Consider the following 27092-nt stretch of genomic DNA (forward strand, 5'->3'; position numbering starts at 1 on the left):
CACAGAATCGCAGAGCTGCAGAACTGGAATGGAAACCAAGAGTTATCTAGTTCAACCGCCAGCAATGCAGGAACCAAAGCTTATCACGCTGCTCACTTTTGTGATATATAGTTTTGGTTTTTATCTTGTTTTCGGAACTTTTACTGGATAATGAATGTTGTACTATCATTGCTTTTCAGAGTAAACTGCTTAGAGATCTTTACGATATTAAGCGGTAAAGTCGTACCTTGGATCTCAAACAAATCGGCTCCCAGACGATCGAAACCCGGAAGCGAGTGTTCCAGTTTCCGAACGATTTTCGGAAACCAAACATCTGGCATGGCTTACGTGGCTACCAGTTGGCTGCAGGACACTCCTGCAGCCAATCGGAAGCCGCACTTTGGTTTTCGAATGGACTTCCAGAACACATTCTGTTCGAGAACCAAGGTATAAAGTTTTGGGTAAGCACAGAGTAAGCACACTTACTCTGGAGTGTGGGAACCACCCTTAAAGAGAAAAAACCTCCGGACTGCCAAGTAGCACAGATGTTGACTTTTATTATTTACATTTAAAAGTATTCATTTGCTGTACAGCGTGTCTCCTTGTTTGGCACCAGGTTGACTTTTTTTAAAAAATAAGGAGAAATAAAACGAAGCAAGGCCGAGGACTTGTCAATTGATCTGTGTAGGAAGCAGGCACCAACAACATGACACCCCTTTCCGAGGTGTTTGGTTAAGCAGCTGTATTTGTCTGTGCTGAGAGTTCCTGGAAGGGTGGACGGGAGGGAGGGAGGGAGGGAGGGAGGGGTGTCATCAGTGCTCTGCCTTCAGCACGGCCATGTGTGAGCCCAGATTCTCCTGGAGATAATACAGGAGGTGAAGTTCATAGTGTTCTCCAGACTCAGGGACCCTGATGCTGTGCCTCTCTTGTGGATAGATCTAAAGAAAGGGGGGGAGGAGTCAATTTTCTCTCTTGAGTTATTCACATAATCTGCTGCTTCAGACATCTTGTAAGGCCTTTTATCTTCTTGCCCAGGCTTTCTTTGGCCCTGCCTTTGCTATCTGAATTCTTATTTTTAATATGCTTTTATACTACTGCTTTACTGGTTTCAGGTTCTATTACTGCATTGTTGTTGCAGTCAGGTTATTGTTTTTGTGTAGTGCGTTGCTACGGTAGGTATCTTTCTGAATGTTTTTGGCCTACAACTCCCATGATCCCTAGCCAGCAGGACCAGTGGTCAGGGATGGTGGGAATTGTAGTCTCAAAACATCTGGAGGGCCGGGTTTGAGGAAGCCTGGGTAAGAGGTTTACAAATGCTTCTCTAAATGCCCCCCTTTATCACACATACAGCACAACACGACAACGGCCAATCCCCCCGCAAGAGCATCTGATCCACTCAACCCGCCACCCCCCTGCAAACAAAACATACTGCTGCAATGAACCAAACACAACCAAGCAAGCTCTGGACCCTCCATTCTCTTGCAATGCCAATAAAAATAAATACATATGTTAAAAATAAATACATATGTATAAATAAAGGACCTACCCACGTGATGCTGACACAAAACCCCTGCACAAACGCTATGCAATAGAACGAAATATCATTATCCCACCCCCCACAACCGATCTCTCCCTCCCTCCCTCCTTCTTCCCCCAAACACACAATGTCTTTAACAATCGTGTTTCATACCAAATGTCAATGAACTGTGAGAAAGACTCAACGAATTGAAAGTGGACTTGCTCCATGTACTTTCCCTTGTTGATTTTTTGGGTGTTATTACACAAGAAAATCTTTAATAAAAACTTTAAAAGGAAAAAAAAGCTTTTATAGAGGAAGAAGCAGGAATCCTCAAATTTTATGGGCCCTGGGGGCACATTTGGAAATTGCCCTTGGCACCTCAAAGCAACCATTTCAAGAGAAGGAAAACCTGGCAACGCTCGCAATTAGCACTGGTCAAAAAATTAAACTACTAAACTAAATATAGCCAAGGGAATTAAACCAAAAGACACATTTTGGGTGAACTGGCATCCTTTTATTACATACAGTGCTAAAGGGGGGAATCCTTTTCCATGATATTCCTTTTTTGTTTTGTTACAGTGATTGCATGTGGTAACTGGAATTACCACACAACTAAAAACAGAACAACTTAAGAGATCTAAGCACAGATGTAAGGTAACCTCACGTATTCAGAAAGTCTGGAAGGTAAAGCTTTGTTCTAATGCTATGGTTGCTGTTTTGTAATTTAAGAAAATAAAGTTTTTTAAAATTATTTTTTGCAATGCTCAGAATCATAACAAAACAAGCAAAACACCTGCACAGCCTGCAAAAAGCCCAATAAAGCACAGACAACAACAAGTAGGCACCTCCCCCCACAACCGACCTCAATTGTTTTGATTTAAAAAAAAATTAAAATAGGAGGGACAGGAGCAGTTGGTGGGCAGCAGAAACAATGGTTAACAGGTTCAGAGAAGGCCAGGATATGAAGCTTATCCTAGCTTGTTTCGAAGGCACTAACCACGGTTTCTCAGTTGGGACAAAATGGTAAACTATAGTTAATGGAAGACTCCCCGGTTTGTTTGCCATAGTGTGAAGGGAAGAGCAAAGGAGATGTGTGCATGACCAAAAGGCATGTTCGTATCTGGCTGGGGCTGATGGGAGTTGTAGTCCAAAACAGGTGGGAGGGCACCAGGTTGGTGAAGGCTGCTCTAGAGCATCTTACCTGTAGATCGTAAGGCTTCGCAGCCCGGACCAAAAAACTAAGCAAGATGCTGGTATGTGCAAAGTGAACGTTTTCATCGAGGAATCCATGCAACAGTAATAACCGGTTGGGTCTGAAAGGACGAGGGGAGAAACAGTAAGCAAAGCTTCAGAGCGTTTGAATTAGAAGTTCGTCGAATCCTGGTATGGTCTGAAGATACCTATGTAGCTAGTACCAGAAGGGGAGCGTGAAATAACAGACCCCCCAGGGTTGGAATTTCCCCCACTGCTTTAGTTTTCCCACAGCCCATTTTAATCGTTCAGAAATAGAGAGAGATTCAACCAATTAGTAACAAAATGCACAAACACAAGTCATACTGGGAAACTGAAACCTGGATCTGAAAATCAGACTGGCAATTATTTTTTCAGCTGACTGCCCCTAGGAAGTGACACAGAAAGATCTTTAGGCCTGCTAAATGGGTTATGTAAACTTTTTCCAGTGTTTTTTCATTCCATCCTCCACTTAAAATCTAAATAATGGAAGGGAAGCTTTCAGCTGACATGTTTGGGATTCCTTTTTTAAATAAAATAAAGTATGTTTTTAAATAGTTTATAAAGAGAAATACAAAACAATCTCAAATATCCTTTTTGTCCAACATTATTCTAAGTAAAATAAAAACATGACCAAAAAAAATAAAAGAGAGAGAGAGAGATAAGAAGAGATAGAAAAGAACTTTCAAGAGGAAATAGAAAACATGCAATTCAGAGATTAAAGAATTTCCCATTCTTAGTCTGTCACTATATATAAGCAATAATCACGTCATCCATGTTTAGGATTCCAACAAAATAATTTCCAAACGAAGTTTTGAATTAGCTTGGTCATCAAACCATGCGAATATCACAATCCTACGGATGGCTGCTTATAAGTAAGTCCTATTAAGTTCAATGGAACTTACTCCCAGGGAAACACACACAGGAGGGATGGGGAACTTGTGGCCTTTCAGTTACTGCACCCCAACTCCCTATGGCTCCTGCAGCCAGCATGACCAATGGTCAGGGATGCTGGGGAACAGCAACGACTATAGGACTGCAGGCCACCACCCCCAACACAGAAGATCACAGCTGAAATGCACTTAACCTGATTTCCCCCTTGTAATGAAATGATTTAACTACTTTCGGATATTGGGCTAACGGTTCCCGTATATTTATATACCACTTTTTGGCGCAAATGCCGAGAATAATTTATGGGGTAAACCTCTGTGAAGCAAAGCTTCAAAAGCAAATCAAAACCACAGTGAGATCAGATCTCTGATTGATTTAGGACAGCAGAAACATGTTCTAAGTTTTCTGGGAAACCCACACCGCTGATCCCAAGGATCCAAAGCAATAAACTTCCTTCAGCCTCCCATTCACCGCCCTGGAAGATTTAAACACAGAATTTAAACCCCAGGCCCATAAGAAAAGGTGGGAATGGATGGTAGAACAGCAATCTAAGGCGGAAGAAGCAGACTGTGTATGTGTCTGTATGGAGGAGCTGACAGGGCTACTCTAGGATACAAAACATCATCTTCCCTCTCAAGCCCTGTTAACAACAACTGTGGCTGATCTACAGCCAGCCACTAGGGTGGTATGTCTAATTAATGCACTTAATTAGCACTGGGGCTAATTGCGTAATTTGAGGCAGGGGGGAGGTCCGCCTGCAATTTCTTGAGGCAAAAGTTAATACTTTAATGACAACAAGGCTAGAAAAGCAGATTACTCGTAATGGGCTGTGATTATGTAAATGCCCATTCAAGTTTATTAAGTGGTTCTTTACTACCACACAACCATTTAAGCATTTAATTAGGCAAGAAACAGCAGCGTTAGGTCGGAATTTAGCACAGTTGGGGGTGGGGGCAGGAACACACTTACTCTGAAGGAAACTTATCCGCTTGCATAGCCACAGAGCCGAGGTAATAGCCCTGTTCGTTATTATCTGGGTGACCCATGTAGCGCTCGGTGTACCCTGTGTCATAGAAGAGCCACAGGGTGACTGGGGCACCAGCAATGGCGACCTATGGGTAAGAAGACGGTCAGCGTTGTGTTATTCTCATTAACGCATTTATTTCATAAAATGTACATATATTACATTGGATTGTTTTTTTGGGGGGTATGAAAGCGGTCTGCAAAAAGAATGAAACAATGAAATTATTAGTAAAAAGAAAAAGTTGAAAACCCCAATGGTACCTTTGTGCAATGTGACTCTATTTTTCTTTTTTAAATATATTTCTTATTAATTTTTTCTGTTTTACAATTTCAAATAGACATTTTACATCCTTAAGATATCAATGACTTCCCTTCTTCTCTTTCCATGGTTCATTTGACATATCTTATATCCCTTATCGCCGAAGTATTGATGCTTTTGAATTATGGTGTTGGAGGAGACTCTTGAGAGTCCCATGGACTGCAAGAAGATCAAACCTATCCATTCTTAAGGAAATCAGCCCTGAGTGCTCCCTGGAAGGACAGATCGTGAAGCTGAGGCTCCAATACTTTGGCCACCTCATGAGAAGAGAAGACTCCCTGGAAAAGACCCTGATGTTGGGAAAGATGGAGGGCACAAGGAGAAGGGGACGACAGAGGATGAGATGGTTGGACAGTGTTCTTGAAGCTACGAACATGAGTTTGACCAAACTGTGGGAGGCAGTGGAAGACAGGAGTGCCTGGCGTGCTATGGTCCATGGGGTCACGAGGAGTCGGACACGACTAAACGACTAAACAATAACATATCCTTGCATATTTTACAAAAACTATGCCAATCGGTGTTCCGTTATTGCATCCATCAAAACTTGTTTACACTGTTGAATTTACATTAATGCTGCCAGCGTTTTCAGCCGTACACAATTATTTTCCATATATTCAATAAACGTTTTCCAATCTTCTCTAAACGCTATGTTCTTCTTGTTCTCTTATTCTACATGTTAAGTCTGTGAGTTGTGCATATTCTGTCAAATTAAGTTGCCAATCTTCTTTGGTCGGGACCTCGCTCGTTTTCCATTTGGGGGCTAACAAAGCACAGGCTGCAGTTGCTGCATAGATAAATAACCTTTTCCGTAATGTGACCTTCTTCCCTTGACATATAGCTTATGTCGTCTCCCTTCCACAATTGATGCCACTGATGGCAGCTGTCTGTGTGTGAATTTGTGGCCACACAGAAATCAAATCGACTTTTATCAGAAAAAATAAACTCTGGATATGACTTGACTCTTATAAAAAAGGGGGGAGGTGCCACCACCCTGAAGGCCCTATTGCGACATTGTACAGAATGGATCAGCTGATGAGATGGTATCTGTTGGAGCCGATGGGCTGGGTATATAAAAGACTACCTTTCAAGTAATCCAGTTCCAAGTTTTATGCAACTTTATATAGTGATAGCAATACCTTTCGTTCACCATGGGCAGAGATATCCAACTTTTTCATTTTATGAGACAGGCACTCATTTCCTCCTGACTGGGGGCTGAAAGTGAATTTTTCCATACAAACTTGACCCCTTGCAAATGGGATTCTTTGGGGAAGGACCATAGGTCAAGAAGGGTTGAGCACCTGCAGAAGGTCCCAAGTTCAACCCCTGGTAGGGCTGGGAAAGATTCCCTGCCTGAAACCCTGGAGAGCTGTTGCCAGTCAGTGTCGACAATACTGAGCTAGATGGACCAACAGGTCTGGCTCAGCATAAAGCATCTTCTTATGTGTTGTATTTATAGATGGCACAATCAATCCTAACAAGACTTGTGCTGTCCAATAGGGCAGCTTGCAAAAGCTGGAAATGGAAACACGCAACACAAACACACATACACAGTCTTGTTGCACATTATCTTACCTTGAAGATCTCTGGCTTCTGCAACAAGGCCATAAGGGAGAGGTATCCCCCATAGGACCAGCCATGAATGCCAACCCGGTCCAAGTCGATGAATTCGTATCGGGAAGCCAAGTACTGCAAACCTTCCACTTGGTCACTTATTTCAATTTGTCCCTGTTGGAAGAAACCAACCCCCATCCCCCCAAAAATAATATTAGGCTTGGAAAAATATTGGCATCGTGGACAACGGGGCATGGGGCGGGTTAACCTTACACTCCCCAGCTCTTATTCCCCCCCCCAATCAGAATTAGGCTTGGAAAAAAGCCTTCTATGATCTCCAACGCAATGCTTTTCCCGAGTCTAAATGCAACTGGGAAAAGAGGTGTGTGTGTGTGTTTGAGGCCTCCAAGGCAGAATTTTATGAGATTATCTAATCTCTTAATAAAAAAGCAAGGCCGCAGCACTCAGACCTGAGTCAGGACTTCTGTACCCATTGAGCAACTTACCATCTTATATTTAAAGGCACCTTCAAACTTCAGACCGCGGTGGCAGGACCCCCTGTTGTCAATCACCACCACAACATAACCAAGGGACGCCAGGGTGTTCAGGCGGAAGTATTTGACTCCTTTAAACCGGTTGTTCACAAGTTGCACCTGGAAGGAAGCACAGATTAGACTTCTACATTGCACACACGGGGGCTGATAAAAACAACATTTTTATTAACAGCTTCCAGGAACAATGTTATCAACTGACCTGGGGGCCCCCATATATGAAGAGTACTGTGGGGTACTTCTTCCCGAGTTGTAGATTGTGGGGCTTGTAGATCATCCCATAAAGCAAAAACCCTGAGGAGCTCTCGAAAGAGAAGATCTCGGGCGGAACGTAATCTGGGAGAGGCCCTGCAAGGATGCAAGCACAGCTGTCGTTTGCGTTCGGCATGGCAGAGCGGAGTTGGCCCTTGCACCCCAACGCAGGTTCCCAAACCCTTCAGCCCAACCCATCTCAATAACCACAAGCCTCAAATTTAAAGCAAGGCGTATTTAGGAACAGCTTCAGATGAGTGGGTGTGGGTGTCCCTACTGGCATCCAGGATGTCACAAGTACTAGCCAACAGGTGCTTTACCTGAAACAGTTATAATAATAAGCAGTCTTCAGTGCTGCACAGTCGTACCTTGGTAGTCGAACGGAATCTGTTCCGGAGGTCCGTTCGACTTCCAAAACGTTCGGAAACCCAAGTGCAGCTTCTGATTTGCTGCAAGAAGCTCCTGCAGCCAATCGGAAGCCGCGGAAGCCCTGTTGGATGTTTGGCTTCCAAAGAATGTTCGCAAACCGGAACAGTCACTTCCAGGTTTGCGGTGTTCGGCAGCCAAAAACGTTCGACTTGCAAGGTGTTCAGGATCCAAGGTACGACTGTATTTCTCATGGCAAAGCCTGGAAGAAGGTTTCTGCCCTCTGCTACAAAACTGTACTGCTATCTGTTGATTTCTTCATCTTTTTTTAAAGTCTGGACACCCCTGCATAAAATCAGATTCTGATTGCACAACCACAATCCTTACACCAGGAAAGGGGGAACCCCAGTCATATGGGCCAGATGTGGCCCTCCAAGCCTCACGGCCCTCAGGAGGCTCCCTAGGCCACCCTCCTCTCTCCAGAAAACCAATCCTGCATGGCACCCTCCTCAAATGCTTTTGCCTGGCCTGGAATGTGGAGGGGTGTGTGTGTGTGTGTGTGTGTGTGTGTGTGTGTGTGTGTGTGTGGAGAAACCTCTTGACTCTGGTTTGGCCTACCATACAGAGGCCATAGTTGCATCTTTTGCCTTGCACAAGAGGGCCATGTGGCCTGCTGAAGGGAATATGGCCACTGGGGTGGAAAAGGTTCTCCACCTCCACCTCACAGAGTCCTGCCAGTTTTCAAGTGGCTTCCTCACATGAGGAGTAATGTGAAATTCCTTCAATATGCTTTGTGAGAAGCGGTTCACATGTGAAATGAACCGACAAATAAAGGAAGACTTGTTAGAGAGGATGCATGAGGACAAGGCTCAAAGACAGAAGTCCTTTCACCTTCTTAAAAGCCTTTTTAAAAGCCCATTCGAAATACCTGCGGAATCTAAAATGGTAGCCCAGAATTCCTTGGACCTGTTGGAAATGTCATCTTCGAGGCCGGTCAGCTTGTAGAGAGACACCTCGTGCGGGTTCCTCTGGTTGCTGAATTTACAAATCACCATGTCGCAGTTCTAGAGGGCAGGAGGAGAGATAAGTGGCCACCTCTGAAAACCAGCTTGGGCCTACCAGGTAATTTCCCTCAAAGGTTTATGCTGCCGTCACACGGTGCTTTATACCATTTCCCTGTTAGTTTCCATATTATATTTGAGCATCCACCCAATGTAAAAGCCATATCCGGAAATGCTGTGGAATCTCGTAGACGTTTAGTGCTTGGGCCTGTGTTAACTGGTTCCAGAAATAATCCGTTTGCAAACCAATCAACCCATAAAATTGCAGGAGTAAAGTGATGAAATTTGGGGTTGTGCATCAGCACACAGTTCCTTCTTGCTATCTTCATGTGGGAACCCAGCACAGAAGAAAACCACAACGAAGGAGGTGAAATACCTGGCTGACACAGCAGGCATAGGAGAAACCAGCTTCTGTCAGCCGCTTGATCTCCCCGGGGTTCTTGTAGTTAACAACATACAAGTGATGTTCCAAGGGGGAATCCTTTGTACCTTCAAAATATACCAGTTTTTTAGCTTCATCCACCCGGATCTGATAAAAACAAACAAACAAACACACACAGAAAACACAGAAGTGACCCAAGTTTGTACCATCAACAATTCCCAGGTTGGATTTAGTTCTAAGTTCGTTTCAACTGCCTATGTGGAAAGCTAATTTAAAACCCAGGTATACCTAAAGGAAGAAGTTACATCCCACTGCAGCCTCCTGGTTCTGGAAAAAAGGCTCTCGGGTCAATCTTCATGCTGGCCAGAGAATGAAGCGGTAGGACCGACTATACCACTTACTGCAGGGCACATAAAACTTCCGACTGCAAATCCCTGCAAACTGAGGACTAGCACATCAGGAACAAAGGTTCTATCTCAGCACAAACTATTTCAACTAGTGGGGAGCATTCAAAAGATGTGTACCCCTCCCTGGATGAATATTGAGACCTGCATTGCCAACTTTCTTTCTGCAATGCCTGTTTCCCCTCCATTACACAACTTCAATGGCATGATTTTTTTTCCCACTTTGGATTTCTGTGGGCGTATCCCTAACAGGATGTGAAAACGGGGGCCCTGTACAGATTCCCAAGCGTGGTGGGGTTGCATAACCCCTGTGGCTGCTTCTTCATGCCCAGTTACTTTGTAGGAGCCACAGATCCAGGGAACCAAGCTACAAGGTGGCATGTCACAGGTAGGAACGCCGCTCTCTTGTTTGTTACTGGAGAGATCTGCTGCGTAGCTAACTCAGAGCAGGACTTTTAGTGCGGCCGCCCCTGTTCTGTGTAATAGCAGCCAAGTCAAGATACGACAGGCACCAATTTTCTGCAGTTTCTGGAAACAACTAAAGACATTTCTCCGCCGAAAACCCTTTCTAACCAGACAAATTGGTCGCTGCCATGTGTCCACATTACATTGTGGTTCAAAAAAAGCAAAACAACCCACCCCCTACTTTTTTTAGTTGTTTTTGTTATATTTTCTACACTGTTATGTTTTCTACATTTCACATAAGATATGTATGTGGAACATGATCAAAAAATGACAACGGCAACGATGAACCTAAACGATAATTCAATACAAATCCCTGACTGCATTGTCTGTTCTGTTTTTCACTATGTGGGCACTGAGGGTGCATTATGTGGAAAGTCCCCCCCCCCCCCTGATCAGACTGGCTTGATGCTCAACCCATGTTTAAGCTCATGCTTTTTGGGGGTGGGGAGAGGTCAAGCACATACTCAAAATTCCCGAACGCATTCGCCAGATTAAAATAAAATAAATTTGAAGGGTCTTACGTTGGACCCGTGTCGGCCAAGAACTTCCCATTCCCCACTGGTTATTGGCACCTCCTCTTTGATGGGACACAGGAAATCACCTGCAGAAACCAAGATCAAAATTATTGGAATGTCTGCGCAGTGGCAGGGGCTGATGGGAGCTGTAGTCCAACAGCAGGCAAAGGCTGCCAATGGGGCTGCTACAAGGAAGTCTCTCTCCTGGGCTGTCGCCCCACACACTTCTCAGGGCGGCGGAACAACCAAGAGGGCCCCCTCTGCTGATCTTGACATGCAAGAAGGCAGGTAGGGAATCACAAAATTGTAGAGTTGGAAGGAACCCCAAGGGTCCTCGAGTCCAACTCCCTGCAAGGGAAATCTGGGCTTTACATGCTGAGGTTCAGATCCCTGGCTGCCCAGCACGAGGCAAGCCAGCCAGTTTCGGCAGTCTCCAGTCTACATTACAGAGAGAAAATGCAAATTGTTGCTTCGTTTGCACACTGTATTCCACAAGTGTTGGGTACAGGTCAGCAGCAAAGCAAAGCACCCACACTTTCCATATCTTTCCTCTTGGGCTACTGAGATTCCTTACAACGCTTCAAACTCATCTTCAGAATCATAAGGACTAGCAGCTTGGTTTTTTTGTTTTTGTTTTTTAAAGTGGGGTGCAAGCTGACTTGCGGAAGTGCAGGATGCTTACAGCCCCAATCCGAGGGCCACTGCAATGCTGGGATGCCAACCTGAAAGAAATCTCCCTAGGAAATGAATTCCCTCCACCACCTGATGCAGTTTATTCTACTTCATTTGAACTTAGGGGGCAAAAATGGCCAAAGCTGGTTACTTGGAGCAGGGAGTCCTCCACTCGAGCGCTTGTAGCGGCTCTCCTTTAAAACGGTTGTGATTCTATACAGGTGGCGGAATCCTGTTTTGCACTCGGAGGCGAAGATGAACTCTATCTCATCCTCATTGGTTTGCGGGAAAATGTGGAAGATATCGTGGACCTGTTGGAACACAGGAGGATTGGAAGTTGAACCGAAGGCTGGAGATTGGGCACGTTCGCACGCAACTGTAAACCAAGGTTTAATATTACGTGGACAAGCCTAGTCAACGCAGAGCAAAGCGTCTGCCTCCCACACCCCTTTCTTTCTTTCTTTTTTTAAAAAAATATGTTTATTGATTTTTATAACAGACAACAAAAACAACAAGAAAAACATTCAAAATACAAAAATACAGAAATACCAAAATACCAAAATACAAAAAAAATTCTTATTTCATAGTCTCACTTATCTCATCTAATGACTTCCTCGTTCCTCCTCCTTCTGTGTTACAATGTAAATCCCTTTTAGTAATTTCAAAATCATATTAAACAACTAACTTTACTTAAAAATTGACTTAGTTCTATATCTTTTCATCCTTGATATTTACCTTCTCTACTATTCCATTTCTTTCTACATACATATAACTACTTCTAACAATACTTATTTCTTAACTTGTTATTATCTACAACCTCCTTGTATCTCCTTCACTTCCATTGCTTCTACTCTATTATATGCTTATTCTTTAAATAAACTTTAAATTTCTTCCAGTCTTCTTCCACTGTTTCTTCACTCCGATCTCGAAGCCTCCCGGTTACCCCAGACAATTCCATATATTCTATCAACTTCTTCTGCCATTCATCCACTATTGCATTATTTCTACTTAACCTCTAATTTTCCCCTTAAAATATTCCAAAAATATGCTAAACTATTATTTCACACCCCTTTCTTTCTTCTTCCAGCACAGTCATGGCAGAATTTAGTTTCACTTTTAAGGAACACCAGCTTAGTGTATTTTATGTTTGAACCAGGGGGATCGCTCGAGGGGATAACATTCTTACATTTATCCAGATGTCTGTTGTTTCCTCGTAAACAATCAGCGGCGTGACAGAGTCGGGCACTGCATCGATCAGCTTCTGCCTCTCCATGGCGTCCTCTTCCACGGGGATAAATAAAGCGGGGGGAAGGAGCACAATTTGAAGCCGCGTTTGGGAGCGATCAAGCAAGATGGCCCAAGCACTGTGGAGGGAAGGGGGAAGAGCTTCGGAACATGGCAGGTGCTACGGGTGAGCACTGCAGTCGAAACCCCACCTCCCGCAACCCCAGCTGGAGAGATCCGAACCCAAGTCCCTGTGGATGCCAGTGGGGCTTCCTTCCATAATTCCAAGTGCTGAGCACAATGCCAAGTGTTGGTGCCCAGCTTTAAAGCCCTAAACGGCCTCAGCTCAGTACTGTATACCTGAAGGAGCATCTCCACCCCCATTGTTCAGCCTGAGGACACTGAGGTCCAGCTCTGAGGGCCTTCTGGTGGTTCCCTCACTGCGAGAAGTTTGGTTACAGGGAACCAGGCAGAGGGCCTTTTCGGTAGTGGCACCCGCCCTGTGGAATGCCCTCCCATCAGATGTCAAGGAAATAAACAACTATCTGACTTTTAGAAGGCAGCCCTGTTTAGGGAGGTTTTTAATGTTTGATGTTTTATCGCTTTATTATTATCACTAATATTCTATTACTACTATTCCCCAGAGTTGCTAGGGAAACCCAGCCAGCATAGCTGCCAAGTTATCCCTTTTTTAAAGGGATTTTCCCTTATGCTGAATAGGCTTCCTTGCGAGAAAAGGGAAAACTTGGCAGCTATGCCAGCCAGATGGGCGGGGTATAAATAAATTAGCGTCATCATTATCCAAGGAAGAGATTTGGACATTGTGCTCAACAAAAAACAGCTATGGACTATGCAAGGTTATTTGGAACAACTGAAGAAGGCTGATTTCATATCATATCGATCACAAATATGTTGTATTATAAATGTTATTGTTATTTGTTTTGGAATGTCCTTCAATCGGGTCTCAAAGGTAATACAGCAAACTGCTTAGAAGCCTGTTAATGGAAAGGGATCAAAGCATCACAAGAGGTGTTGAAATTTTGGGAGGTTGGATACGTACAACGGAGTGGTCTCAGGGTGCATATTTTTATTTATTATTTTTATTTATTGAAATAAATAATGTAATTAAAATAAATCAATATTATTAAAACAAATAAAAAGTAAATAAGAAGCATATGTTGGCACTAAGCTGTATGTACCATAATAAAAAATAGCGGGTCATCTAGTAGTCCAACCCCATGCAATGCTGGAATCCCAACGAAAGCTTCCACAATAGGTGGCCATGCAACCTCTGCCTAAAAACCTCCAAGGGTTTATGATATCTATTGACCACCTTCTTTCTTCCAAGGAGCTCAAGGTGGCCCACATGGTTCTCTGCCCCCCATTTTATCTTCATAACAACCCTGCAAGGTAGGTTAAGCCGAGAGAAAATAACTGGCCCAAGCTTTATGGCCAGGCGGGGATTCAAACCCTGGTATGCTAGGTCCTGGGCTGGCCCTCTAACCATTGCTCCACACCCTCCAATGCAATGAGTTTGCCCCCTGCTCAGAACAGTCCAGTTCCAGCCAAGAGCTGCTGGAGAAATGCAGGAAATGATAAAAAAACACGCACTATTTCCCCTCTCGGGTCCATCCCGCTCGAGTGATATACTCCACGCCTTCAAACAAGATCTCGAAGGGCTGGACGAGTTCCTTGTCGACCACATTGGAAATCTGCCAAGAGATTGGGGGGGGGGGGAGAAGTACTGTTCAGAAAAGTTCTCCTAAAGTGTGCTCTTCCAGTAAGCCTTTTAAGTCCATATCTTTTATCCCACCCTGCATCTGCTCTGGGACTGCTTTTAAGAGGTTTTAAATATATATTTTAAGAATGGTTTTCTCCGTTGTTGTTTGCTACCCTCTGGGCTCCTCTGGGAGGATGGGTAGCATAAGCATTTAATAAATAAAATAAAAATAACAGCTACTGACTTCACTAATTGCTGTGATTGTAATTCATTAATGAATGGTTGCACATCAGTGGACTTGTTTCAGTTAATAGGCATCTTAATTAAATCAACCCCACAATACATAGGCATTAATCCTACCAATTTGCAATGATCATTCATTCATTCATTCATTCATTCTGGTGCACTGATGTCCCCCTCCCCCTCCCCCTTCAGGAGCACAAGGGGGTGTACATTGTTTGCCCCCTCCTCAATTAGTCCCAACGACAACCCTGGGAGACAGGTTGGGCTGAGAAGCAGTGATTGGCCCAAGGCCACCCAGTGTGCTTCATGGCTGAGTGGGAATTTGAACCCTGGTTTCCCCCAGCTCTTTAGTCCGACACTCTGGCCAGAACACCACACTAGTTTTAAAGGATTTAAAAATGGCTATAATGCAAACCATGTGAAATGTACCTCCCATTTTGCAGTGCAAGAATCTAAACTTTTGCCGCTGCCCCCCACCCCAGCCCGCCGTTTGGGCATGTGGCCCCCAGAGGATTTGAAACAAGGCAATGTGGCCCTCGGAACGGGAAAAGCTAGCCACCCTTGTCTGAAGGGGCGCCTCATGTTTCTTGCCCCGTTTGCTTTCCAGCAGTTTACCCATTTGCCACCAGGCTAGACAACTCACCAAACTGATTCAAATGAGGCGAAACAGAACATCAGACTTACTTTGCCCTCAGCGTCGATGGTTATTTCAGACAGCTTGAAAGTTACTTTGGGGTTAGCGGTACCTAAAAAAGAAAAGACAGCAGTCAATGGTCACTAAGGAATGGCAGAATTATTTCAGGTCAGTGTCCTAAAAATTGGCATTTTCTGCTGCTGCCCGTACACATGGAAATGGCTTTTCAATTATTTGCTTCCGACACCTTTTAAGATGTATCTTTTTGCACAAGCTTTCCTCATTCTATAAGGTTGGATCCTGTACCACTGATAATTTTGTATGGCTTCCCCCCACCCTGTTTTTACTATATTGTTTGAGAGTTTTATGTTGATCTGACCACTCAAAAAGTTTTAAAAACATGAAGTGGATTGGAAATACTCTTAAAGCAAAATACTAATACAGGGTTGAACCCAATGCTAGTCCTACTCAGAGTAGGCCTGTTGACATTAACAGATGTTGTTAACATAGACCCATAAATGTGAGTGGGTCTAGCACTTTGTTGGATACAACCCAAAGCAAATAGATTTCACACCAAAATGGAAAGGAACTGCTGGTGGCTTTCACTAGGATTAAACCACCCCTATTTGAGCCACAGCACAATCTATCTCACCGGTTTTGGGGTACCGAAAGGAATCCGTCCTCCTTGTCTCCAACATGGGGGATGTGACGTGAATTATCTCCACCTCCGACTCATCATTCTCTTCATACAGAATTCTGAGAATTTTGCCTCCACCTACAGCTACCAAAAAAGAGGGATGCAAAATTAATTTCAATTGGGACAAATGCAAGGTTCTGCAATGGCAGGTATAACCAGCTGCACAAATATAAGATGAGGGACATTTGGCATGTGAAAAGAATCTAGGGGTCTTAGTAGACCATGAGTCGACAGTGTGATGCAGCACTGAAAAAAACTTAATGCTATTCTGCATACTTACTTATTTCTGAATCCGGACACCACCAGTAGCCAGAGTATCTGTCAAACTCTTCCTGTAGCACAAAGGTAGCGACCCCAGCAGATTTCGGGTCCTCTTCAATGTTGGCAAATTCTATGCAGGCAATGCCAAGAAACATTATTTTTCAGAGAGAAGGAGAATGCCCATGGAAAGCTTGAAGCATGCATGCATTGTGGCTCATAAAAATGTCCATTATTGTAGCTGCAATGGCAAGGACCACACCCCCAGGGAAGAGGAATGCAGGGGACTCACTGAACACAGGCATAGCTGCCAAGTTTTCCCTTTTCTCACGAGGAAGCCTATTCAGCATGAGGGAATTTCCCTTTACAAAAGGGATAACTTGGCAGCTATGACACAGGGGGGGATGTAGAACCTCTCTGGACCAGGCCCTTAAGAGGGTCAGCTTTGCGGGCCAAATATGGCGAGTGGACGGGGCACCTACCTATCAAAATTCCTTGGATAACTTTGCAAGTCTCCGCCATCCTAACTTTAAACTTCTGATGTCGGAGGTTTAAAAGGGGATTGCAAAGGCTCAAACAGGAGCAAGGGGAGCTGCCTTAACATTCTTTGCAAAAGCACTCTTTGAAACAGCCGACCTCCTTCTCCTTTAAGCATCTGACGGATAGAGTGGGTTGACAGACAAGCCCCCCACCAACTGCCCAATTTCACCAATATTTAAAAGAGCAGGAGCAGCTGCTTCAAAGAGTGTTTTTTTTTTAAAAAAAGGAATTCTTTATTATTTAAAAACATACATAAACAATATACAAACAATATACACACACATTACACATATAGACAACATTTCAACAAAATTTCTATCTCTTATACATCCACTTTTCTTTATTAGTTTGGCTTCCAATTGATCTCACTGCAATTTGGATATATATCTTTCAAAGAGTACTTTGGCAAAGGGCTTGCGCTTTGCAAAAGCACTCTTTAAGCAACTCTGCTTCTCTTTTAAGAGAGTGGGATGGTGGCAGCCAAATTTTATTTGTCTACCACTGGATTAACAGGTCGACAGCTGCATGCATGGACTGGATTGCTTAAATAAACATGCTTCAAGCAGACGCTGAAAGGAGTTCAGCAAAGGTGCCTTCCTGAAGTCAACAAGCAGGGAATTCCAAAGTGTAGGTGCCACTACACTAAAAGATCCATTTCTTACAACTGCAGAATTAGTACGGTATTATTTGGCACCTGTAACAGTGCCAGTTCTGCAAAGTGAAGTGGGCACAATCTCTACAGACCCCATGCTAGAGACAGATGGCCCTCCTACTCAGTTGGGGGATCCCTGCCCATGAGGAATGCATCACCCAGTTGGCTCACGTGTAACTCCTAAGTCACTTTTGCCTCCTCACACTGCCCCACTCGTGCTGCCCTCAACTTTCTTCTGCTTTTGTCCCATGCTAAAGGCAACCATACCTTTGTGCACAAATGTCAGCCTCCGTTCTTCTTTGGTTACTAGATTGGAGATCCAGATGTCGTTGCTATGGATAAAAGCAATCCAGTTTGGATCTGCTGGGCAGAGCTTGGGATCCATCCGTATGTTTGGACAGCTCGTCTCTACCAAATTGGGCTGCAAAGGTTGTTTCTGCAAAAAAGAACACGACCGTGGGAGAGAAAGATGCTGGGAAACAGCCCGTTTGAACTAGTGAACCCTTCCCATGAGGCTCAAGGAATTTTTGCAGAAAGTGTCTGGGATGTGGTGAGAGTCAGCAAGAGTGAATCGCGTTACAGACTTTATTAGCTTAGGAGAAATGGAGAGTAAAGGGAGGGGCATCATATGGACCGGGAGATGTTTCTCACCCTCTCTCGCAATATTGATTATTCATTTATTTCAAATGCATATAATTCGCCCTTCCTTCACCAAAAGAGGCCACAAGAAGAAAATCACACAAATGCTGTCATAAGCAATGCTGCAGACAGCAATTAAAAGTAGCATTCGTTCATTTAGAATAGTGAGTGCTACTTTCAAATAAAGAATATTAGAAGTCAATGGGTCATGCAATGAAGTAGAGGCACAACCTCTTCTAGGAATGAATCCCATAGCTTTAACCATGCACAGTGTGAAGAAGTCCTTCCTTTTGCCTGTCAAGAATCTTCCGACCCTCAACTTCATTGGATGGTCCAAAGTTCCAGTGCTATGAAAGAAGAGACTGAAGGAAAACTCCTCCAGAAGATCTCAGTTGGTGGGGAGGATCAGCAACACATGGCTAATTGTCCCCCATGTTACAGAGGCCCAATTGGCCCCCACTAGGAGTCAGGCAGCTCTGGTTCCATGCTATGGAAGGAACACACTTCCAGCAGGAATGTGGCAAGCACCTAAGAGCATCAGAAGAGCCTGCAGGATCAGGCCAAAGGGAGCCCTTCTAGCCCATTATCCTGTTCTCACATTGGCTCACCAGATGCCTCCACGTGAAACCTACAAGCGGGTAAAGGTAAAGGACCCCTGGATGATTAAGTCCAGTCAAAGGCGACTCTGGGGTTGTGGTGCTCATCTCGCTTTCAGTCTGAGGGAGCCAGCATTTGTCCACAAACAGCTTTCTGGATCATGTGGCCAGCAGGACTAAAGCGCTTCTGGTACAACGGGACACTGTGACGAGTGCCAGAGTGCACAGAAACGCCGTTTAGCTTCCTGCTGCAGAGGTACCTATTTATCTACTCACACTGGTATGCTTTCAAGCTGGTAGGTTGGCAGAAGCTGGGACAGAGCAATGGGAGCTCACCTCATTGCGCAGACTCGAACTGCCAACCTTCCGATCGGCAAGCCCAAGAGGCTCAGTGGTTTAGACCACAGCGCCACCTGATCCCACTCTCCAAGCAGGACCTGAGCACAAGAGCACTTTCCCCTGCCGTTTCCAGCAACTGTCACACACACTTTTGATTTTCAGTTGTCTCTTAGAGACCTTTTTCAATGTAGATAGGCCTATGTAACTGTCTACATTTTTTGATCATTTTGACGACATTTTCCCCCTTTAGTTTTCATGGTGTTTTGCATTTTATAGCATATTGCATTGTATATTTTATTGTGGGGTTTATGTTTCAGCTATTTTATTTTTTGATGTCCCCCACCATGTTATACTGTATGAATTGACAACAAATATGCATGCTGGCTTAAATAAATAAATAAATAAATAAATAACCCCGGGTGTTTGGACAACTGGCAAATAATTGTAACCCACTTCCAGCACTGAGGTCAGGCTGCACTTTCCCTTTAGCCTCCTCCCTCCAGAGGGCGCTGTACCTAAATCCCAGGGTCCAGAGCAGTTCACCAAAGTCTAGCTTGCCGTCTTTTATTACCGTGAAGCCGTGGGGACCGCCATCTTTCACATGGTAAATCCCACTTCCGGCTTGGAAGAGGAAGGTGCCACTTTCTTGGTGATAATCGTAAGAGGCGATACCGACCGTCCCGATCCGCTTCCTTTCCCGCAGCAGCTCCTCCTCCCGAGAGTACATCCCATAATCGAGGCTGGCCTGACCGGGAGAAAGTAAGAGGGAGAAAACTACAATCCACAGCCTGTGTTTTCTTTTGTTGTTAGGGTGTGTTTTTTCACTGCCACTGAGGTTTCTTTGTTTTACTTTGTCAAAGAAAATCCAAAGTACGATTCAGCAAAAGTTAACTTATGATTATGGCAGAATTACGTGAGGATAACTCCTGCTGAATTAATTCTGACTAAGCAATTTATTTATTTATATTGTTTACATCCTCCCTATCACCACCCAACCCCAACTGGCATTCCCAAAGCACTTACAAAAAGTGGGGAGGGGAAAATACAAATATAACAAAGCGATAAGGTAACCCAGAACTAGGTAAAATACTGCACAACCATTAAAGACTCATGTACTTTTACTTATTTTTTAAATTTCAGACATGCACAGCAGCAAGATGTGTGTGACACAGAAAGCAGGGGGGCTCAGTTGCAACTTCCTTAAGGTCACAATCCTGTGTTTACTTATGTGGGGTTTAATCCCATGGCACCCAACTAAAGCTACATTCACACAATAGCTTCTTCCACTTTACCAATGTTTCTCATTCCATTCATTTCTTCATTACATTTGAGGCTCCACACACCGTAAATGCCACTTATGAGAAACAAATGGAATATAGTGCATATTTAGCACTCGTTTCTATGTTATTTGATTCCGGGGGGGGGGGGGATTTGCAGCCCCCTTAACCCAGATAATTGCAAGAGCAAAGTGACAAAATCTGGGGCGCTATAGCAGCATACAGTTCCTTCCTGCCTTTTTAATGGGGGAATCAAGCACGCATGTGCAGAAAGGGTCAAAATGTCACTGTCCAATGGCATTTGTTGTTGGGCCCAATGGTGTGAAATGTAGCATGACATGCCAGTATTGTTGGTCAAAAAACACAGTTCCATAGCACAATAGGTAATGCAATGCGAATGGAACATTAGGAAACAAGACAGAAGCACTAGCATTATAATCAGGAAAACAAATGCCGTATTTCCTATGTCTGAATGTGCCCAAAGTAAAGGGGGAGGGCTTGCTTCTGTATATTCATAGTATGAGGAATGAAGTCCCATTGATTTCAAAGGGGGCTTACATCACAATGATCAAATTTTCCCCCATGCAACTGGAGAGGAGTCAGCTGACCTGTTTTAGACACCTAATTGGGGGCATTTCCCAACCATTAATTTTTAGAATGCACTACTCAGTATTTTCATTCTCGATTTTTTTAAAACTGCAATATTGAAAGGATGCATTTAGTTTTACTTTAGGGTTTCTACTTTGTAGATTTTAAAAAAATATTAAGCAGTCTATAAATAGATTAAATATGTTGATATTCAGCTAAATCAAGAGCAGACCCACTGAAACCAATGGAAGTCCCAACAATTTCTGTGGGTTTACTCTTGAGTACGAATAACAGCTCCAATAATAAGCAAACACTTGCTGAATTGTGCCCAAAGACCTCTGCCATGCCTTTTTCCTTAAGAAAACTGCAGCAACCAGGACGAGGGAATCTGCATTAAATACTTTTTAGGTAGATGGAAGAAGGAGCTGTCTCAACAAAGGGCGGTTCACCAAATGCATACAAGCAAAAAATATTAGAAATGGAAAATGCTTTGAATTTTTAATTGGCAACGAGTGCAGCTAGGCAGGAGGAGAGCTGGGACAAACATTAGAGCTGTTAAGATTCCCTTTGCTAATGGGTTTTCATCTTTGACAGCTGCCAGTCTCTCAAGCAGGGCGTGTCATTACCTGGAAGACTGTCCACTGTAAAAGGAGAAAGGGAGGGGATGAAATGGGGAAGATTCAGGCTAGTCACCTACGTGAAAAAGATCCAAGAGTGGCTTCCAGCAAAGCAGAAGAATCGCAGCCTTGTTTATGTTTTTGGGAACTTCAGAATAGAAAAGTGTATTTTCTCTGTTCTCACCAGACATTGCTGAGTATTAAAAAACAAAACACAGTTTGCAATTTATTTATTTTTGCATTAGCAGAATACCAAGCAGATAAGCCAGAGAGAAGCCAAATCCTGTTGGGAGACTTCAAAACCAAAAACTGCCATGATTTCTAAAATAAACCCTTTTCAATGCCTTTCTATTTTTATTTAATTTTTGTCAGTATTGTTTTAACAATTCACTATTCAGCTAATAAAGTTAAGAACAAGTAGCTGATTTGGCTTGTAACCGATTAAATTTAAACAAATCTGCACATTTCCCAAAATCTTAAGGAAATAAGAATATAACATGAGCCTTGCTGGCTTAAACTGAGGATGAATCTACTCCAGAATATTCACATGGCATTATTTCCACCACCCCGTTAACTGGTATTTAGAGATAGACAGGCTTGGTTTGAACGCAACACTAAACCATGGCTTACTGCTCCGTGAACCCAACATAGGTCCCCCCTCTCCTTCTTGCATGTGGCCAAGAGGACGTCTGATGAGTTTATTTTCACTTTTAAGGGTTACACATGCCAGCTTTATAACCCATGGTTATAAACCTGGAAACTAACCATGGTTTGCTGCAAACCAGGATTGCTGGTTCATACACGTTGCTTAGTTGAGATTCTTTGAAAGCAACACTAAACACAGTGGAAATCCTCCAGGCTGCATGGGAAGCTTTCAAAACTTACCCAAGTAATAGACCCTATCCGAGTGGGGGCTCTCTGCATCCGTCCTCTTCACAAAGGTGAAGTCGTGGGGCGCCTTGGCCATCAGGCAGCCGTGGTCCTTCCTGGTGTCATTCAGCAGCTTCTTCAGGTGGCTCCAAGAGTACCTCTCCACGTAGTATGGTTCCAGCTTTGCCTTCTCTCCAGACGCCACATTCTCCCTGTGCTCGGCCGTTTCAAAGATTTCAAGCCCTGGCTGTTCAGTCTCCATTGCAGCTGCCATATTGCATGTTGATTCCTGGAAGGGAAAACCCCACAAAACCTCTTTGAGCCGCAGCAACCTCTCCCCAGCAGACTGGCCAAAATGCCCCCTCTTCTCATAGAGTCATTGAAAGATGCCCTACGCTGAGTCAGAGGACGAGCTCAGCATTATCTACATGGACTGGAGAGATTCTCTGATGTTTCAGGAAGGGAGACTTTCGAAGTCTACATGGAGGTGCGGGGACTGAACCTGAGACCTCACCTCAAAAAAGGGGTATTGCAGAGCTGGAAAAGGTAGAGAACCAAAACGATCAAGGGGGTAGAGAGATTCCCTTATGTTGCAGCACTTGGGACCTTTAAGTTTCGAGAAAAGGTGAGTTGATAGGTGACACGATAGCTTATTAAAAACATGGAGAAAACGGATAGAGAAAAGTTTTTCTCCGTCTCTCGTGACGCTGGAATTCATGGCTACCCAATGAAGGTGAACGTTGGAAGACTCAGGACAGCTAAAATAAAGTCCTTGCTCACACAGGTAAACTTTGGAACTCGCTCCCACAGGAGGCAATGATGGCCACCAACTAGGGTGGCCTTCAAAGAGGATTGGACAAATTCATGGAGGAGAAGGCTATCAAAGCTCTGCTCCCATGTTTGGAGGCAGCAATGCGCCTGAATGCCAGGTACAGGAAACCACAGGGCAGAGGGCGCTTGAGCTCCCGTCCTGCTTGAAGGCTTCCCACAGGCACCTGGTGGGCTCACTGGCCAGATCCAGCGAGATCCTCTTATGTACTTCTGCAAAGTCAGATTTATCAGTATATCTACCCCAGCATCATCAACACTGACTAGCAATGGCTCTCCGAGATTTCAGTCAGGGAGTCTTTCTAGCCCTACCTGCAGAGCAGGGCAACTAAGATGATCAAGGGTCTGGAAACCAAGCCTTGTGAGGAACAGTTGAGGGAGCTGGGTATGTTTAGCCTGGGAAAGAGAAGATATGATAGCCATCTTCAAATATCTCAAGAGCTGTCACATGGAAAATGGAGCTAGCTTGCCTTCTCCTGCTCTGGAAAGTAGGACACAAACCAATGGATTCTAATGACAATAAAGGAGATTCCGACAAAACATCAGGAATAACTTTCTAACATTAAGAGCTGTTAGACAGTGGGACTCTCTCGGAAGGTAGTGGACTCTCCTTCCTTGGAAGTTTTTAAGCAGAGGGTGGATGCATTATCAGCTGAGATTCCTGCATTGCAGGGGGTTGGACTAGATGACCCTCGGGGTCCCTTTCAACTCTATGATTCTATGATCCTGTGATCCTTTGCTCTGCCACTGAGCTACAGCTCTTCCTCAGCCTTGGAACCTGCCTTTTGCTGATGCCCAATCTATATTGCACATTTAAAGCTGTATCATACCACTTTGAATAACCCCAAAGAATTCTGGGAGCTGTAGTTTGTTAAGGGTACCAAGTCTTAAGGAGAGATCCCGTTCCCCACAAAGAGCTACAATTTCTAGAGTGGTTTGACTGTCAATCCTTCTTCCCAGGGAACTGTGGGGATTGCAGCTCTGGAAAGCAATGGGGTCATGCCATGATTGTGTAAATCTTTAAATGTTTTTGTGCACATAGGGCCTGAATGAGACCAAGAGTCCATCTAGTTCAGGCATCCCCAAACTTCGGCCCTCCAGATGTTTTGGACTACAATTCCCATCTTCCCCGACCACTGGTCCTGTTACCTAGGGATCATGGGAGTTGTAGGCCAAAACATCTGGAGGGCCGCAGTTTGGGGGTGCCTGATCTAGTTCCTTTGACATTTTCTACACAACTCTCTGGGGTTATTTCCATGTTATTTCCCAGCCCCACCTGGGGATGCTGGAAATTGAGCCTGGAAACTTCTACATACCAAGGCTAGCAGATGCTCCACATCGAGCTACAGCCCTTCCCCAAAACAAAACAAAAAAGAGATTTCAGGTCTCATGTCTTGAACATAAGGACATAGGGAGCCGACATGTACCAAATCAGACCATTGGTCCATTTTGCTCAGAATCATCTACCCCGATGGGCAGCAGCTCCTCAGGCTTTCTGGATCCCTCCCAACCTCACCTCCAGATGCCCGTGATTGAACCCGGGACCTTCTGCATGCCAAGCAGGTGCTCTTGCCACAGAACCACCAGCCCTTCCCCCTAACAAAAACTGGCAGATGCCTTATAGCGTGTCCGATCGTTGGTCTGCCTACCTCAGCTCTGCCTACACTGACTGGCAGCAGATCTGCAGGGTTTCAGGCCGGAAATCTCCCCCAGCCCTACCTGGAAATGTGGCGGGGTTGAACCTGGGACCTTCTGCATGCCAAGCAGGTGTTCTGCTCCTGAGCTTCCGCCTTTCCCCTGCCGGGAGGTGGGTAGGAAAAACAGACGATCACCTCTACTCCTGGGAGGCCGGTGCCCCCGCTGTCCACCCTCTCTCCCCCTTTCTCCGGCCACGGAGGCCAGAGGCGGAGGGGCGTCGCTGCTTTCTGTGCCAGAAGGGCTGGTGGGGGAGAGGAGAGATCTCTGTATACCGGAGGGGAGGGGCGCGCAAATGACACCCCCCCTGGCCTGGCCGGCCCGGGGCGAGGGGCGCGCGGGGCGCAACCTTCTCCAGCCTGGCTCAGGGCGCGGCGCCCTCTCTTGGGGGATCCTGCTGCGTCCGAATCGGGGGTGGCGTGGGGTGTCAGGCCTGCTGCTCCTCCCCGTCTCCCCGGGGTGGGGTGTTGCTTGTGTGTGGTTGGGGGGGGGGTCTGTCCTTACTCACTCCCGGGGGCGGCGCGTCCCTGGCCGGTTCCTCCTCGTCCTCCTCCTCCTCCTCTTGCTGCTGCTTTGCTGATGTTGCAGCGGCGCTTCCGCTTCCTCGTCTGCCTCTGGCGGCAGGAGCGGCGCCCCACGCCCTGCCGGAGTCCGCGCGCTCCTCACACCGCCCCCGCCGGGCACGGAGGAAACCCCGGAGCCCACGAGAGAGAGCCAAGGACCGACGCACGGGTGCGCACTCCGGGCGCAGCGCAGCGGCCTCGCCCGCCCGCGAACGCTGCTGCGGCCACCGCTCCGGAGGGGAGAGCAAGGCGAGCCCCACAGACCTAGAGCCAAGCGGCAGCAGAGAGGGTTCTTTTTTATTTATTATTTCTGTGCACCTCCACACCGTTAGCTGAAGAGCAGGATAAAACTCCTTTCATCTCTTTTTTTTTTTTGCATTTTGCATTTAAATCATAAAATTTATACACCGCTTGATTGCAAACACACACACACACACACACCTCAAAGCCCAGGTTGCAGCAAAAACTGCAAAAGGTTTTCAGCGGGGACAATAAGATCTATTATTTGATCATTGATCCAAACCTCCAAAATGTATTTTGTATAGTTAACTTTTTAACCTCTCATCTTCAGTACATGTTATTTTATTTTATTGCTATGGCTAGTGGCTGATGCAAAGAGAAGATTCTTCTGAGCTGAGCTGATCACCTCAAAGCCGTTTACAAAAAAGAAATAAAATTATCCATAAGGAATTGTTTTATATGCCACCCATCAGACTGGGTTGCCCCAGCCACTCTGGACAGCTTCCAACGAAAATATTAAAACACACAGTAAAACATCAACCATCAACAGGGCCTTCAGATGTCTTCTAAAAGTCAAATAGTTGTTTATACGTGTTACATCTGATGGGAGTGCGTTCCACAGGGCAGGAGCCACCACGAAGAAGGCCCTCTGCCTGGTTCCCTGTAGCTTCGTGTCTCACAGTAAGGGAACCACAATGGGGGTGGAGGATGCTCTTGCAGGTATACAGGGCTAAGGCCGTTTAGGGCTTTAAAGGTCAACACCAACCCTTTGAATTGTGCTCGGAAATGATTTGAGGCTTTTGATAAATTAAAATAACCAACTAAACTTCCAGACAGGCTTGCCTAAACAAAAATGTAGCAGGTGCAGAGAAAAAGTACATCAAAGGGGCCTGCCTGATGTCAAGAGGCAGAGAGTTCCAACTTGTAGATGCTGCCACATAAAGAGATGGAGCTCTTTCAAGTGCAGAAAAGGTATTATGTGCCACCAGTAAGAGTAATACCTTGAACTTGGCCCAGTAGCAAATCAGCGACCAGTGCAGGACTCTGAGCATAGGTTTTCTATGCTGGCAAGGCCTCTCTCCTGTCAACAATCGTGCTGCAGCATTCTGTGCGAATTGCAGTTTCCAGATCAAATGCAAGGGAAGCCCCACATAGTGTGCATTGCAGTAATCCAGTCTTGAAGTAGCCAAAGCATGAACTACTGTGGGAAGGGTTTCTCGGTCCAGGAATGGCCATTGCTGTTGAACCAGCAGCAGTTGGTAAAAGGCTCTTCTATCCGCCACACATATGAAACGTTTTGGAATATTTCTTTTGAATGGTGTTTCATTCTTTCAGGAACCACATCATTCTTGTGAATGTAATATGTTTTAACTGTTCCTAATCCTGAATTTTAATTTTTTTGAAAATACTGTATACCGGTAATAATTTTTATTAGTTTTCAATTACAATAATAGCCTCATTATAATGCCAAATTATAATACAATTCCTAATACAAATCATTCAAATACCAAATTATAAAATTTAGGTCCGCCCCCCCCCCATGCTAGAATTGATGGTTTGATGATTTACTTTGTTCCTGCATTCCAAAATCTTAATGATTTCATTTACGTTCCCAACATGATAGTAATCCCTTATACAACAGCTGCAATATTTGTGCCTTCCATTCATGTTAACACAGTAATTTATAAGACT

General features: G+C 44.8%; 1 protein-coding gene across 6 annotated transcripts; it reads right to left on the bottom strand.

The window, feature by feature from the left end:
• Positions 1–516: 516 nt before the first annotated feature.
• Positions 517–25197, bottom strand: DPP8 (dipeptidyl peptidase 8). Of its 6 annotated transcripts, none has more exons than XM_060282704.1 (21): positions 25106–25186; positions 23215–23298; positions 22090–22363; positions 21285–21397; positions 19294–19467; positions 17416–17584; positions 15979–16089; positions 15654–15782; positions 15052–15113; positions 14016–14116; positions 12367–12544; positions 11332–11491; positions 10515–10594; positions 9119–9271; positions 8610–8745; positions 7266–7411; positions 7019–7165; positions 6534–6686; positions 4589–4731; positions 2700–2811; positions 517–917 (listed from the first exon to the last, which is right to left on the bottom strand). In XM_060282704.1, exons 3-21 carry the CDS (start codon positions 22346–22348, stop codon positions 792–794), a joined length of 2652 nt encoding a protein of 883 aa, XP_060138687.1. In that variant the 5' UTR covers positions 22349–22363; positions 23215–23298; positions 25106–25186; the 3' UTR covers positions 517–791. The 6 variants fall into 6 exon arrangements, with proteins under 6 accessions (XP_060138687.1, XP_034986556.2, XP_034986557.2 ...); XM_035130665.2 differs by lacking the exon at positions 23215–23298 and adding an exon at positions 24622–24699; XM_035130666.2 differs by lacking the exon at positions 23215–23298 and adding an exon at positions 24622–24699 and having other exon boundaries at positions 25102–25125.
• Between the last annotated feature and the right edge of the window lie 1895 nt (positions 25198–27092).

Source organism: Zootoca vivipara, chromosome 14, assembly GCF_963506605.1.
Source record: "Zootoca vivipara chromosome 14, rZooViv1.1, whole genome shotgun sequence".
Taxonomy (NCBI): domain Eukaryota; kingdom Metazoa; phylum Chordata; class Lepidosauria; order Squamata; family Lacertidae; genus Zootoca; species Zootoca vivipara.

What these genes read in the sequence shown, in the direction of transcription:
- DPP8 (XM_035130665.2), bottom strand. Translation starts at nt 24,660, where the DNA reads ATGCAGAAGGTCCCAGGTTCAACCCCGCCACATTTCCAG. An exon ending in GGATAGGGTCTATTACTTGG is followed by an intron (nt 21,398 to 22,089) that starts GTAAGTTTTGAA and finishes TTTAATACTCAG; the next exon opens with CAATGTCTGGTGAGAACAGA. An exon ending in GCGGTCCCCACGGCTTCACG is followed by an intron (nt 17,585 to 19,293) that starts GTAATAAAAGAC and finishes TCTTTTTTGCAG; the next exon opens with AAACAACCTTTGCAGCCCAA.